The sequence below is a fragment of the Kogia breviceps genome, chromosome 16, assembly GCF_026419965.1.
Source record: "Kogia breviceps isolate mKogBre1 chromosome 16, mKogBre1 haplotype 1, whole genome shotgun sequence".
NCBI classification, from domain to species: Eukaryota; Metazoa; Chordata; class Mammalia; order Artiodactyla; family Physeteridae; genus Kogia; species Kogia breviceps.
The window spans coordinates 61,925,609-61,941,815 of NC_081325.1; the positions used below are offsets into that span (position 1 = coordinate 61,925,609).

At 38.7% G+C, this 16,207-nt stretch overlaps 1 protein-coding gene across 1 annotated transcript in view; it reads left to right on the forward strand.

Moving 5' to 3' along the window:
• GPC5 (glypican 5) overlaps nt 1-16,207 on the forward strand; it is a 1,282,790-nt gene that overhangs the window by 295,795 nt on the left and 970,788 nt on the right. Inside the window, exon 5 of the mRNA XM_059041775.2 lies at nt 6,481-6,606. Coding sequence (XP_058897758.1) covers nt 6,481-6,606 — 126 coding nt within the window. The remainder of the gene's footprint in view (nt 1-6,480; nt 6,607-16,207) is intronic.

Consider the following 16,207-nt stretch of genomic DNA (forward strand, 5'->3'; position numbering starts at 1 on the left):
GTGTTCCAGCCTTTTTCCTCTTTCCTGTGCTAGCACAGTGTGCAAAGCTGTTCATTAGCCAGAGATCAGAATTTTCTCCTCTCCCTGCTTCCTGCACCAGGTCTTTCAAATTGATAAAGAGATACAGATAAATCCTGTCTAAACATGTTGCTTTCTAAGTGCAGATTTTGGCAGAAAGAACTGATGTATCTGTCTTCTATCTGTCTACCAGTCTACTACTGTGTTCTGTGAAAAGCGTGATTATTTCTGTAAAATTTTTTAAAAGAGGGAAATGTTCTTTTCTATAAAGAGTCATTCGACTTTGATTTGTCGAATATCCAATATCTGCGGGATACTGCAAAGTGATGGCATTTGTATTAATTAATGAAACGACGACGTCAAGGTCTGCATTAACTAAATGCTTGACTAAATAACTAACCTAGTCACTTTTCATAAGTCCTTCCACTTCTTTGGTTTTTAACTTTCCTGAGTTATAAAATAAGAGGCTGCACGTTAGTGTCCTGTAGGAAGCTTTCAGAGAAACACAGATCCCTGGTTCCTACCCCGAGCACAAAATCTGAATGTCTGAGGGAGAAATCTAGGCATACAGTTTATGTTTCTTTGGTGATGATAGAGTGCATTTAGGACAGAGCACTACTGGATCAGATCATCTTTAAGGCTCTTTCTAACTCTTGTCTTTATAATATAGTATACCTGTGATATATTGATTGTAATGGTTATCTTACACCACAGTGTGACTAAATGTTAATGTGTCACTACATGTTAATTCAGCATCACGTATATATTGGGTTGGCCCAAAAGATCATTCGGGTTTTTCTGTGAGATCTTCTATATTCTCTCCATAAGAATATTTATATATATTCTCTCTCTATATATGTTCTATATAGAATATAGAATCTGCCTTGAACCTGTTTAGTAGAATCTGGCACAGCCTGTAGTCCTGCCTTTTAGATTTCTTCCATTTTCTAGGAAGGTCTTTCTGATATAGCTCCACGATCTAGGAGTGGGTCCACGTAATTTAAAGTTCCCCAAGTCAGCTGTGCTCTTTAAAGACTTTAAATTCTCATTACCGTCTTTTAAAATTGTGTTTCATGTAGAAACGTCTAATTCTGGAAGTTGTTAAAAACTAACACCGCATCTGGGGCCAATTCAACAAGACTTTGTTAGGTGCCTGTGGGGTACCGCACTGTGGTCCAGACCCTGGGGATATAAAGCAGACATGGCTCTTGTCTTTAGAGAAAGCGCCCTTTAATCAGGGAGGCAGATACACAGACAGGGAAATATAATACCAGATAACCAGGGCTATAAAACGGATGGCAAGTGTGGCGTGAGAAACGGATAGAGCAACGGAAGCGTCACAGGCTGGACGGGCAAGGAGTTAGGGAGGAGATGAGGATAAAGCTGGATTTTGATGGATGGGTAGATGGTTGACAGAGAGAAGTGGGAGGGAAGGCCGTTCTGGGGGGAAGAAAATGTGGCATCTTATGCAGTAAATGTTGAGATTTCTTAGGCAATGTGAGTGTGTGCTTCTGGCTGGGGTGTGAGACTGGAGGGAAGGGACAGTGTCATGGCCAACTAAGGGGCAAAGAGTAGAGAGAGGATGAGCCACGGTAAGACATTTTCCCTGAACGCTTAGGATTTTAAAGCGGGAAAGTGTTATGGCTGTTTTCTGGAGCAAATTCTGGTAAGAACTTGGGGCATGCATTGAAGGGAAGATGGGAGGGCCGACCTCGTCAGAGAAATCATTTGTTAGACTGTTGTAATCCCAGATGAGCAATTATAAATTCGCATGTGGCCCTGACAAAAAGGCTTTGAATAAATATTCTGACAAAGCATGTTTTCCTCTTTCAAAAATATTTTCGGAGCGTTACTCTTAATAATTATGTTTGATTTCTGTATTCTTGAGATGCCTTAAGACCAAGATGAGCAAACAACATGTACGTAACACAGCTCCTCAAGGATAATGAGCTGGAGGCTCTAGGAGTGGCTCTCGTAATTTAAAGTTATTTTTCTTATATTTACTTTTATTTTCTTAAATTTATTTTTCTCCTAATTTTAACTGGAAATATTCTCATGACAGTAGAAAAATAAATGTATGGAAATAGTCACCCTTGCAGCAACTTAAATTTTGAATCATCCAAAGAATATAATGTTTTATTCGTTGTGACATTTCATGTACAACTGGAAAAGGAGGGCCTGGTGCATTTTTTTGTTTGTTTTTTGGAAAGTAGGCTGAGCATTAACCTGGGAACTGAAGTATGGATTCTTTTCTCATGATCATCATTCACTGGAGCTGTGGCAGTAGGTAAATGTTTTTAACCTCACTATGGCTTCTAGTTATTTGAGCCCTTCATTTCTTACCAGTTCCACTATTATTATTATTTTTCTATATCCAGTGTAGATCTCCTGGTCCTTCAACGCAACCACTTTTTTGCAACACTAGTCTTAATTCCTGTGACCTCAAAACTGCCAAACGCAGATATCGAGTTCCAAAGTACGTTCTCTGTTCAATTTCTATCCTCGCAAATCAAACCTTATTTCAACATTCACGTGGACTTTCTTCCATTCTTTTAGTCTCAGGGAATTTGCTCCAAAGCTAACCACTCTCTTTTCCATAATCCTTCCCCTCTCTTCTTTTCAGAACTTATGATCCATCAGTCATTCATTTGTTTTTCTTATCTTTGTATCAGTTAAGAGAGTAGGTTGTGATGTGGTAGCAAACCACCTCAACCTCTCATTGGTTTAGAACCAAAAAAATTGTTTTGGTTCCCAACCTGTGCCCATTTCAGACCAGCAGGGCTGCTGCTCAAGTTGAGGCTGCTCTGGCTTTAAGCCTCAGAGTTACAGAGCAGCTGCCGTCTGAAACATTGCCTGCCATCAGGGGAGAGGGAAACAGAAGCTGGCAAAGCCACGCTGGTCCTTAAAGCTTAAGCCTGGAGGGAACAAACATCACTTCTGCGTACAGGACTAGAACCCAGGGCAACTCACAAAGACAAAGCTACCCTCAAAGGGTAGTTCACCTGATTGGGGAGGGGAAGACAATTAGAAGTTACCTTAAAACCTTTGCTTTACCTGTCAATTGTAGATTCCTAATGTTTTTCAAATCTTATCATTTTCCTGACGTTGGCTGCAAGGTTTTTTTCCCCATCCTCATACTTCTCCCTTTGGACTTGCTTTTATAGTCCCCTAAGTGACCTCACTGCTTTTCTGTTTCCACAATACTGTGGTGATGATGACGTCACTTGCTTGCCGGAAAAATTAATGGCTCACCACCTGAATAAAACTGAAACATCTTATGACGATCAACAAGGCCGATTATAATCTGGCCTCTTCCTGCCTTTTTTTTTTTTTTTTTTAATTTTTGTGGTATGTGGGCCTCTCACTGTTGTGGCCTCTCCCGTTGCAGAGCACAGGCTCCGGACGCGCAGGCTCAGCGGCCATGGCTCACGGGCCCAGCCGCTGCGCGGCATGTGGGATCTTCCCGGACCGGGGCACGAACCCGTGTCTCCTGCATCAGCAGGAGGACTCTCAACCACTGCGCCACCAGGGAAGCCCTCTTCCTGCCTTTGACTGTGATTCCCATAAGCACACTCCTTACTGGCTAATCTAACTGTTTGAGTCTCTGAATACACAATGTTCCTCTTTACCTTTGTTTATCCTGGATTTTTGTTGTTCTTTGCTTCTTGGTTTGTGGGTTGTTTTTTTTTTTTTTTTTTTTTTGCGTGGAACACTGAAATGTTATCTTCTTATTTCCTGATTCTTTCTCTGTCTTCAAATGTGACACTACTTATTAATACTGTATTATTATTGTGAATTTTTACCAGAGTGTGCATTCTTAGAAGGCAGGGACTGTTTTCTTTAGCTATGAATCCCTAGCGCCAACACAGAGTTTGGCACTCCATCGTGTTTAGTATTTTGTGACAAATAATTGATAGCCGATGGTTTATGGAATGAGTGGAAATCTTCGAGGAGACGATTCTTTCAGAGAGAACGCAGGCAAAGGCACGGAAGTAAGTTTGGAGAACAGCAAGCATCTCACTTGTGTGGAACCTGAAAGTGTGGTTTGGGTTGTTGCTGAAATTGAGATGAGAGGGGTACCTTATATAGCTTTCGAAGAAGTTTGGATTTCATGCTGTAGAGAATAGGGAGCCATTGATGGCTTTAAGCAAGTACGTGGCATAATCTGTGGACTACCAGATTTGAATTTCTATAGGTGGCTCTCATGGAGGATGGGAGGTGATTGTTAAAGGAACTGATGGCACATATGCTCTCCTGGTACAGTAATTCCAGAGAAAGATGATCAAGGCTTGAGCTAAGGCAATGGCGGTAGCATTGGGCAAGGGAACTGGAAAAGAAAGATGTGAACTTTCCCTCTTAACGATCGATTGGTTGTGAAGGGAGAAATGAAACAAAGACACCATTTACCAAGAGTGAAGTAGGAGGTTTGGGGGCCAAAAATTATCTCTTCAGTTTTACTTGATCAATTTGAAGGTCTCAACATTTTCAGCCATTTGTGCCAGGCCTCTTCATTTCTAAAAGTATTCTTTGATTTCAAACATGTGGTCCTTTATAGTGAGTAGAATTCAGGACAGGAGCCGTACATCTTCCTGTTCATTAAACCCCACCTCTCTAAGAAAGAACCAGTCGATGTCATCAATTATGTTTTCGTAGCTGCAGCATGAGAATTGATGTTTGATCATGCATTGCAGTTAGTGGAACGCAGCCATCAAGGAGACACTTATTTTCTAGTAGAGGAAATCGATCAAATATAGATAAACATTTAACTGTGCTAGTGAGAAAATAAAGCATCATCTTTTTTTTTGATTGAGCATGAGTTAGAGATTTGTGCTTCCTGCAAAGATTTTGTTACCACTTGTCCGGTCAAGCTTTGCTAAAAATTTGATTGAATACTCACTAGCCACTTGCCATGGGAACTTCTGATCTCTCTGATTGCAGATCTTACATATTTGAAAGTTATATTTATCCTGCCAACAGAGAAGTGGTTATTTACAGCTCCAGCAGTTTCTACAGTTAGTTCTTTGAAAACCAATAAGAGAGAGAATCACAAGTTGAAACAGTCGAGCATTAGTGCTGCCAAAATTAGATTTAATTTTTAAAAGTAGTTTATTCCAGCTATAATTTATAGACACCCCTGCTCTTTAATTTCATTTTTAAAGAAATCGTTTTAAAAGTATCAATGGAGAATGCAGTTTCATAATTGCTATATTTTAATTACTCATCCCACAGATTTCTGAAGTTTGCTTTCCTGCCAACGTTTCCACCTCCTCTCCCTGCCTTTTAGTCCAGAGGGGGCATTTCCTCTGGATCAGGCTACTGGCTTTTCTTTTCTTTTCCCCCAAAACAATTGTTTATGTTAAAAAGTTCAGAGCTTTAGGACTGGGTCTTTTGAAATGCTAAAACTCAAGTTCTTGAGACCTCAAAGCCTTGGTTTTAAAACTCCAAAGTCTTGGATTTTGAAATTTAAAAACTGCTTTTTTGTTGAATTTTCCCTCTCCATAATTGATGGTGAAAGGGGAAATATTGGGTTGGCCAAAAAGTTCATTCAGGTTTTACAGGAAAAATCCAAACGATCTTTTTGGCCAACCCAATAGTATGAGAGGGAAAAAACTTAATAAATGTATTAAATATTACTCCCTCCAATAACTTTTATTTTCATGCTTCTGAAGTGTGTTACATACCTGGGTTCTCTCATATTTAGTAAAGACATATTATTATTTGATGTTCTTAGACCCCAAAGAGAAGACCCACATGGGAAAATCACCCAAGTCTACTAAACTTTTTTTTGTTTTTTTTTGCGGTACACGGGCCTCTCACTGCTGTGGCCTCTCCCGTCACGGAGCACAGGCTCCGGACGCGCAGGCTCAGCGGCCATGGCTCACGGGCCCAGCTGCTCCGCGGCATGTGGGATCTTCCCGGACCGGGGCGCGAACCCGTGTCCCCTGCATTGGCAGGCGGACTCTCAACCACTGCGCCACCAGGGAAGCCCTAAACTTTTAATCAGTAAGCAGTCAGTCAGCTTGTTATAAGCCTCTGACATTTCTATATGGAAAAGTAATTAGTATCACTGGTTTAGATGCCAGTAGCTAGTGAGGGCTTTTAGGGAAGCTAAAGTGATGTTGTGTGTTTGTGTGTGTGTGTGTGTGTGTGTGTGTGTGTGTGTGTGTGTGTGTGTGTGTGTGTGTGTGTGTGCGCGCGCGCATATACTATTCACAGCTTCTTGGACCTGGAGTTATATAAAGTTCATACCCAGTGAAAACTTCTATGTAAAGAATAAATTTGAATACATTTTTTTAAAAATGTAGTTTTTGTCTTGTTAGAAAAGTATTGAAAATATATGAAAATAAATAGAGAAAATTTTAAGTTACATTCTAAACATTATGCATAACAAATTGTGCTATTTATATTGGCATTTATTATGGATTTTGGGGTTTAATTATTTTCTTTGTTTTTTCCATTCAGAAAATTTATCAACAGCCTTCGACTGTACAGGACATTCTATGGAGGCCTGGCTGATCAACTTTGTGCTAATGAATTAGCGGCTGGTGACGGACTGCCGTGCTGGAATGGAGACGATATAGTAAAAAGGTATTTTATGTGTAGTGGTCTGTGAAAACATAACGGCCACTCTCATCCCTGCTTTCTTTTCCGAGTTCTTGAATGCATTACTTCAGTTTTAACTTGGCCACACAGGTTAGAAGATACATTAATTCCTTCTCTTTAGTTTGCCAAAAATAAGTTTGATTCTTTTTGACATTTTAGAAATATGATGGCATTCTGTGGTGTTCTGAAAGTTCTCTCGTCTTTTCTATCTATGGCTTACCCAACAATCCCACTTTTTCAGTGAAGTATTACTTAACTTCTAGCCAATCTGTCTTGTTTCTCAGATATCTTTTTTTTTTTTAACTTTATGAGTATTAGAAAGAGGAAATTCAGTGAAATGTGAATACCTGTGCAAAGATTTGTTATGTGGATATATGTCACAGCAGCATTAATATGTTCATCCTACAATTGTCTCTGAGTGTATGAGTGTGTGTGAGAGACAGAGAGAGAGGGAGAGGGAAAGAGGGCTGGTACTTTTATGTATGTCTGTTTGAGGCATTGTTTATTTGTATGTTGTCAGTTGTTCTCAAGCTCAGGAGTGAAATTTTTCACCTTTTTTTTTCTCACCGTCTAGAATTTCTAGAGTTTATTTTCCTTCACTTCCTATAACTGGTTGTGCTTGCAAGTAATTACCTGAGTTTGAAAAAGTCCTAGATTCTCCCTCTGTAACAATAGTGTTGGTCAATACAATTGGCCGGGAATTAGTCCTTTGATTTTCCAATGCTGGTGATTATCATAGATCGGAGACCTGTGGTGTGTTTGGATTCGAATGTTTTAGTGTATTTTATTTTGAGCAGTCTGCTAAAAGGTAAGGTGAAAAACGTTCTGATTTATAATCACACCTACTCTGTATAAAGATAGGTAGTTTAGTTACCACTAGAATGATGAGTTCACTTAAAGTGCCCTTTAGCAAATTCAATTTACTATAATAAACATACTGTAATTAATATTAACATAAATTTATGTAGTAAAAACTGTTTATTTCTGTGTGATCATATTCATTATAGTTAAAGGTTGCATTCCTGATATAGTAAATGATTACTTGTAGTTTACATCCAAATATCTCATAGGGAATCTTTGATTTCACAGAAAATAATTATTGAAGGCAGGAACTATACTTAAATTTAAATAAAAAATTTGGCTGACGTGGCTAGTGTTCTTTATTCATTATGCCCCTTGGATGCTGAAATGTATTCTTAAATATATTTGTCTTGCCTTTACTGAGAACAATCATAGCATGCATAGTATTTTGAATTCTTCCAATATTCATGTTAATAAGATTTCTGCCACTTAGACCTAGTAATTAAATTCTACTTTGACTTATACTTTCTCTGCACATTGTTCAAACTGGAATTGAATATTTTTGTGTATTAACAATTTTTCTACAAGGGCTAATGAGAATTTCATGATTAATGAACAATTTAGTATGGAATATAAATATATTTAATATATCACATTACATTATACGTTTGATTCTAGAACTGCAGGAACCTTAGTTTCAATTTGTCCCATTCCTCTCTATTTGGTCTGAGGTTTGTATAATAGGAAATACTGTTGGAGAAATCAATGATTTGGGAAAACTTTTTAGAAGGAGAGTATTTTCAATTCAAAAATATGTTTTCTTCTACATGATATATGTTTTAAGACCTCATTCATGGGCTCATCTTTAGCAAGAACCCTCCTTGGGAAGTGTCCACATTTCTGGTAAAGAAAGTGAGCAATTCTCACTTTTCTCACTTGCTTCCAGCTCCTGTCTTCCCTTTTCTGTACCACCCAGCCTCCTGTTGGTCAGCTGCTTCTAAGGGCCCTATGTGACTTCACTCTCCTGTGAACACCTTTCACTTTGCTTAACTTTTTCTCAAACAGCCCTTCTAGCTCATCACCTTAGCTGACATTTTCCATTTTTTGAGGGTGTTTTTTTTCCCCTCTTTTGTCCCTATCTCATGGGTCACCAGCCTACTCCCTTGCTTCTCTGGACCAGCAGAGGAACCTCACTCTCTGGTTCCTTACCACCATCTCTAGGCTACTTCCCAAATGAACGTTTTTAGCCCTAATTATTTTCTAGCGCTCAGCTGAGGTTTCACAAGAATCATCTCATTGAACTCTCCCAAAACTTTATTCCCCAATGCTTCAGAGTAAGCTGATGGGGTGTTATTTCTTTTCTGTTTGATCCTGAGAAAACTCTCATGTGTACTTTGACATTTTTAAAAATATAATTTAAATTTGTAATTTCATTCATGGCTCAGCCAGTTCTTGAAATAAATTTAGAACAGGATTTTTTTTCAATGCAAAGTCAATGCTGAAACATAAATATCCATCATATCTAGTTAACTGATCGTGGTATATTGACAATGGAATATTACGTGGCAGTAAAAAATGATGCATATTTATATCTGCTAAAGTGGAATAATTTCAAGTAAAAATAGATACAGACAGAGAACAAACATGGATATCAAGGGGGGGATGAATTGGGAGATTGGGACTGACATATATACACTACTATGTATAAAATAGATAACTAATGAGAACCTACTGTATAGCACAAGGAATTCTACTCGGTGCTCTGTGGTGACCTAAATGGGAAGGAAATCCCAAAAAAGAGGGGATATATGTCTACGCATGGCTGATTCACTTTGCTGTATGGCAGAAACTGATACAGCAGTGTGAAGCAGCTACACTCCAATAAAAAAGTTAAAAGTTGGATATTAAATATTTTATCAAAAGATTTGCATAAATAAAAGTACTGACATTCATTCCACATAGAATATTTCTGGACAGTTACATGAAAACTGCTAATATATTTAAAGTACTGGGGAGGCTTTATATTTCCACTGTATTTATTTATATCTAATGGAAACAGATGTTATAGTGATGTTAGAATTATGAGCCATTATAGCGTTTTTTTGTTCTTTAATTCTTTTTTGAAATAAAAGCGCTATTTTTACATTTCATTTCTAACCAAATTGGATTTCTGTAGTAATTTTGTGATATAATTTTTTCAAAGCATTAATGGATATGTTTCAAAAATTCAGTAGTTCGGATTATAATCTAAGATGGCTTCAATGTAAAGTCAAGTTCTAATGAATGTTACAATCCCGAGCTATTAGCTGCTTTTTCCTTGAGAATAAACAGAGTATAGCAGTGATCAGTGTGTGAAAACGCTAAGATCCCCATATAGAAAATTCATTTCAGAGACCTGCAGTTGATTGAGATAAATATAATGCTTTCAAATTTGGAAGAAATGAATATCAAGTGAATTTGCACCACAGGTGGGGATCATAGGGGTTTTTTCCTTTCTTTTGCTGGGTCATAATACTCAGCAAGTTCATTCTAGAGAAATTATGCCACACACATCAATAGGATAAATTTGTGGCCAAGGGTGAGCATATCATTCATTGTTAAGAACGAAGTGATTATTTTGGCAAGATTTCTTCTCCTGGAGGCATTTTTTTAGGAGATGATTGGTCAGATTATTTATTTATTTATTTATTTGCGGTACGCGGACCTCTCACTGCTGTGGCCTCTCCCGTTGCGGAGCACAGACTCCGGACGCGCAGGCGCAGCGGCCATGGCTCACGGGCCCAGCCGCTCCGCGGCACGTGGGATCCTCCCGGACCGGGGCACGAACCCGTGTCCCCTGCATCGGCAGGCGGACTCTCAACCACTGCGCCACCAGGGAAGCCCTGTCAGATTATTTACGTGCACAGACGTGCTGACTCAAAAAACAGGAGAACCGTACAAATTGTTTCAGAATTATGACAGGCCTATACACTGGGTCAAATCACCTTTGTGTTCATCAAAAGAGGTGGAATTCCTCTGTGGTTGTAAATGAAATATCTCAAATAGTTGTAGCATATTAATTCATGAAACAAAATCTATTTGAATTCAAATGATTTTAAAGAGTGCATGGGGGCTTCCCTGGTGGCGCAGTGATTGAGAATCCGCCTGCCGATGCAGGGGATACGGGTTCGTGCCCCGGTCCGGAAGATCCCACATGCCGCGGAGCAGCTGGGCCCGTGAGCCATGGCCGCTGAGCCTGCGCGTCCGGAGCCTGTGCTCTGCAACGGGAGAGGCCACAGCAGTGAGAGGCCCGTGTACCACAAAAAAAAAAAAAAAAAAAAAAAAAAAGAGTGCATGGACACCGTATACACTGTCATGACACCGAGGTCCACAGTTCAGATGATTTCTGATTAACGATGAAAATGTCTTACTGAAATCCACATAGTCTCTAACACTTAAAGTCCCTCTTATCTACCCCTCCTGTCTCTTCATCGGGAAACAAAATTGTTCTCTGAAAGGCCTGCCAGCGCTTACTCTGTTCTCAGTTCCTTGTGATTGCAGATTGATTGCTTGATGGCTTGCGCTTGTCTTTCTGAGTATTGAAGTTCAGGTGACAGCTACTTAATTACCAGGGCTTCCTTTTCCCTTTTGATTAATAGACAGATAATCCAGTAACTCTCCCTCGATCTCCAGGAATTGATAACTTCCGCAACAACCCTTAAACTAGCCAATAGCTGTTAAGTATCCCCGTAAAATTAATAATCCACGTGATTTCTACTTCATCTTATGTAGTTAATGTTCTTTAATGCTTCTTTCCTAACCCAGTGTTTTCTTTATGAACTCTTACAATAAGGTGCCCCTTCTAGACATATTAGAATCAAAGTTTTAAAAAATCAGATAAAAATATAAAGCCTTAAAAATCTGAGAGTTTCTACTTATCTATTATCAGTGCTTTTTCCACCCAGACAATGACATTTTTTCTGGCCATAACTTTTTTTTACCTCACTTTTTTTTTTCTCCTTTACCCGTTATTTATCTGGAAAGACACTTCATCTTCAAATTTTCGTTTTCTTCCTGACCTTCCTACATATATATTTTTTAAACACCTGGCTTAGTTTTCAAATGTCAAGGGCTACATTTTAAACCCAGACAGGTTTCAGGATTGTTCTGAATTTTATCACCGTAACAACTGCTTGTTTTTCCTATGTTGCTTATGCAAAGGTAGTATGTTCTTTATGACTTAAACACCAGTCTGTTTTCTATTTTTTTTCCCCTTGCAATTTCTGCCTCTTCAGTCAGGTTCATAATACTGAATTAAACCTTTGTAATAATCATCATTGTTACCATACCTATGGCCTGTCTTACTTGGTTCAGAATTGGAGGTCACTTAAAATGGGTGACACAAGGCATCCCCACTCCTACCCCATTGCAGCAATCTGCCATGGACCTTGATATTTCCACGATTAATGGAGTATTTTCAACTAAATCATTTTCTCCATACAACTGTGTATACAGTTTTGCCAAACTCCCACTTTTATCTCGGGTGCTAGTGGAATGAATTCCTTCATTTGTGTTTTATTGTAACCTCTAAATCCCATGACACTTTGAATACTTTTTTGCATTTATATGTCATATATCTTCCTATCTATTGAAATTTAGTTCATAACACAGCTTCGATATCTGAGAGGCTAAGAGCAATGTCCTTGAACACGTATCAATAATTTTTTAAAGGTAACAGGACTCTGAGGAAAAGGAATTTTTATAAATGTTAGTGAGAACTAAGTTATGGTGATTTGGGGATGTGGCTTGGTGCTAACATTTTGGTGGGTAATATTTGGTTCCAAAATGAAACTGAGTGCTGGAAAAATGAGAAGACAGAGGAATCGTGAAAGTTTCTACGTATGGCTGACTCTGGATACTGATTTTTTTTTTTTTTTTCTAACTTAACCTTAAGATCATGCCTGTCCCACTGTGTGTACTTCCATAGACATTTGGCGAAACCAGAGTCTAAAGAACTCTAAAACCCTCCTGTCTTAGAGATATATTAGGTCTGATTGTCTTTACCGTAAATGAGGCGTCTGGGTTGGGGGTGGGTAAAAGTGCCAAGGTCTGCCCAAGGTCAAAAGCTGAGTCTGCTATCTTCAGCATGGGAAGAACTGAAACATTTTTGCTCTTTTGTGGCAGAAATAAAAGTGTGGTTTTAGATATATTATGAGACTGTCGAATTCCTCACGTTGTAGAATACACAGTCTAGGTCCAATGGGACACGTATCAGTATGACTGATGCATTAGGTTCTGAATGAGCACAAAATGTGTAGAGTTCTTGGCTGTGTACCATCCTTCTGCCTTACTAGAGTATACTTGCTTGGCAGATAATTTTTATTTAAAAGATAGTGTCTAAAATAGTTATCCCATAGTTTGGTTCTGTAGAAAATAAGAGAAGGTAGCAAAAGGATGCACATTTTATCAACTTTTCTCCAAGTTCTGACATTCCTAACTAGTATTAAAGCCTGAGAAAATATCCATTCTTCTCAGGTCAGTATACACATTTTGTTATTTTCTAAGAAATGCTCCGTTAATTTGGCAATAATTGCATGGTGTCTCATTTTCTGAACCGAGACATTTCTTTTGAATGTTTCTTTACCGGTTTATTTGCTTCGTAGTCAGTTGTCTCCTATTAAGCAGTACAATCATTACATTTAGGGAGCTGGACTCAAAGGTGAAAGTAGAAACTGTTTCACTAAACCCACTCTGAAGGCTGCTTTTCCCTGTCTCTAGAATGAAATCACAGCCAATTCTCAGAATGTTTTTTTGCGAGTGTCTGAAGGGTCTTTTATTGTCATTAGTTCCATAAACAGTCTAAATTCAGTAATCAAATTCAGCCCGAAGAACGTCTAAATTCAGTAAAAAGGTCTAGGCTGACTTGATACTCAAAACTTCACTTAAAGCGGCCATTTCTCTGCATTGCCATGAGGTACTGCTCCAGTCTCAGAGGCACTTGGAGTGGGGGTGATCCACTTCAGGTCCACGTGCCAACCTTGACTTCTCCTTGTCCTCCAGCCAATGTTTCTGACTCCTGCATGTTTGGAGCTGGCAGGATAATGGAGCAGCAGTGAGAGAGAAGGGGTGAGAGAAAGGAATATTCTTTTTGGCTGATAATTTTGTATCTTTCGTTGATGATTGCTAACTTGGTGGCTATGAAGACTGATGTTCTAGGGCTTCTGTGTGCTCAAGACAATGCCTCTTCTAATCTTTTCCATCTGGCTTCTTTCTGCTGAGATCTTCTGGTTGGATTCTTTTCTCCTGCATGGTCCACTCTAGACCACAGAAACTTTGCTCCTCTCTCCTGCTTTTGGTGGAAGAACAGCCTGTATTCAGTGGAGCTGCCTCTCTTTACCCTGCTGCAAGGCAGGCAACTTCTGCTACAGGCATGGGCCGCCTTCCATTTTCTTAGGCATGGATCAACCACCAGTCCTTTTAATCCTTCAACTTCCAAGGATCCCTCGGCCTTTCTCACTTAGGATGAATGAATGTGGGGATGACACAGCAGTCCAAGTTTCTTCAAAGAAATTCTCTCCTTTGGCATCTTCAACCTCAGTCCTTCAATACAATTAAGATGGACGCCAAGGTGAAGGACTCAAAACCAGTTTTCAGCCAACTGCTTTTTATGTCTAGCACCTCAGTTTGGAATACTGTCTATCGTCTTGTTCTCAGCTGAAACGAAAATGGAAAGAGTGCTATTTTGGCATCCTTTCACATGTATTTGGAACTGGTGGGAAGGAGACAGAAAACTAGATTCCATGTTCAATACTGCAGTTGACCTTGAATGGGATACAAAGATAAGACTTTGTCCTCACCTCAGGGACTTAGATTCCAAACACAGTAGAGAACACGTTCTCAACATGAACACAGTAAGACAGATACTGTGAAACAAGAGACACGCACAAAAAAACCCCCACAGACTTTCAAATAAGGAGGAATCTCATTTGTTTGAGGAGATTGGAAAACTTTTTAATAAAAGAGGTAATATATGATATGGGTCTCCATTCATTTCAAATAAATTCTCTGAAATATATATGGGTGAGATGAGATAAGTTGATGTTTGGAATTTGCTTTAAAATAATTCAGTGAATTGGGGAGAAGAGGGTAATACTATATGTGAAACAAGATTTTCTGTGTGTGGATAGTCATGGAAGGTGTATTGTGGGTTCAGGGTGTTCTTTGTATGTTTGAAAATTTTATAATAAAACATAAATAAATATAAGGCATTATAAAAATTATGTTGTCAAGGGTCTATTCTGTCACATATGCTGTTCTGAATGATGGGGATACAGTGATGGACAAGACAGACATGAGCCGTTTCTTATCAGATTCAGATAAAGAGGAGATGAACACTGTTCAAAGGATTACAAGTATGAACGGTTTACAAAATCTTTAAGGTTGGATGGAATTTTAATCAGCTGACCTGGAAGCAAGAAACAGAATGGGAGCAAATGCATTTTTGAATGAAGTGCTCCAAGTTTGGTGACCTCTTAAACAGCATTATTTCCATTTGTGTGTAACCTTTCAGATTTTCTCTTCCCCTTCTCAGCACTCTTTCATTTGGGCTTCATGGGCGTGTCCTGACTACATAGTATTAAGCTTTCCCTTGTTCATTATAGTGTAGCCACTTATTCAGAAAGCCGGTAAAAGCTCAGAGGTTAGGACCATAGGCTGAGGAGCCAGACCACTAAGGTTCTTAGTAAAGATTAGCCACTATAGCTCTGTGATTTCAGGCACATTTATTAACTTCTAATTGCATCCGTTTTCTTATCTTTCAAATGTGGCTGAAAATAATACCTACCTCATATTTGAGAATTAAGTTAAGTTATTCACATCAACAATTTAGAATACTGGCTATCACATAGTAAACATTCAAAAACTATTAAGTCTTCTTATTGAGCAGTTTATATTCCTTGACTTCAGTAGGAATGAAACACTATTAAGCTTCTCTCTTCATTGGAGGTTTTTTTTTTATCATGGATCAGAGAACGTCCATTTGGAACACAGACGTGTGAAGGTTGGTTTATGAGCCAGTAAAAATTAATATCAGGGATTTTGGATTGAAAGTAGGAGACAGTGCCTTATTAATAGTTGAAAGAATTATTTCATTGAGGATAGAAGTAGAGAAAATATATCTTAATAGGCAGTTTATCAAATGCTCCAGTTTTTGGAGAATTTGGAGACTTGTACCCTGTCTTGTACCCATGCAATACATCAGTTTTCTCAAGGGAGAACTAAAAGTTAGGCTACAAAGAAAAAACATTATAAAGATAAATGAAAAATATTTTATTCCCAAGCAGTAGTTTGGGAATAGTCAATCACTGTCTTAGAGTTGATCATAATGAACTACCCGTTAACTGGAAGTAAATATCTGAAGCCATGCTAAATATCAGTACATCATACAACAGATTGTTTTGGTGACATGATAGTTTTAAGGCTGCTACACTTATAGAGTCATTTCTCTTCATCCATTGAGTTCCCAAAGGAAATACATATCATAAATAGAATCACTAAAATAAAATGAAGTTGAACATCAGTCATCACCCTGTGTCTAACTACTCAGTTTCCTGCCAGACTGACAGGGTACAAGGAAGCTATTTTTAACTTGTTACTTGCTTCCATCAGAGACTGTGTGTAGAGGAAGATGAAAACAATACGAGACAGCAAGATAAAAGTTCACTGAAGTGGAAACCTAAAGGACCTTTTCCCATCTGTTTGGCATAGAAGTTGTTACCTCTTTAGAGATACAGATTTCATCACAGTT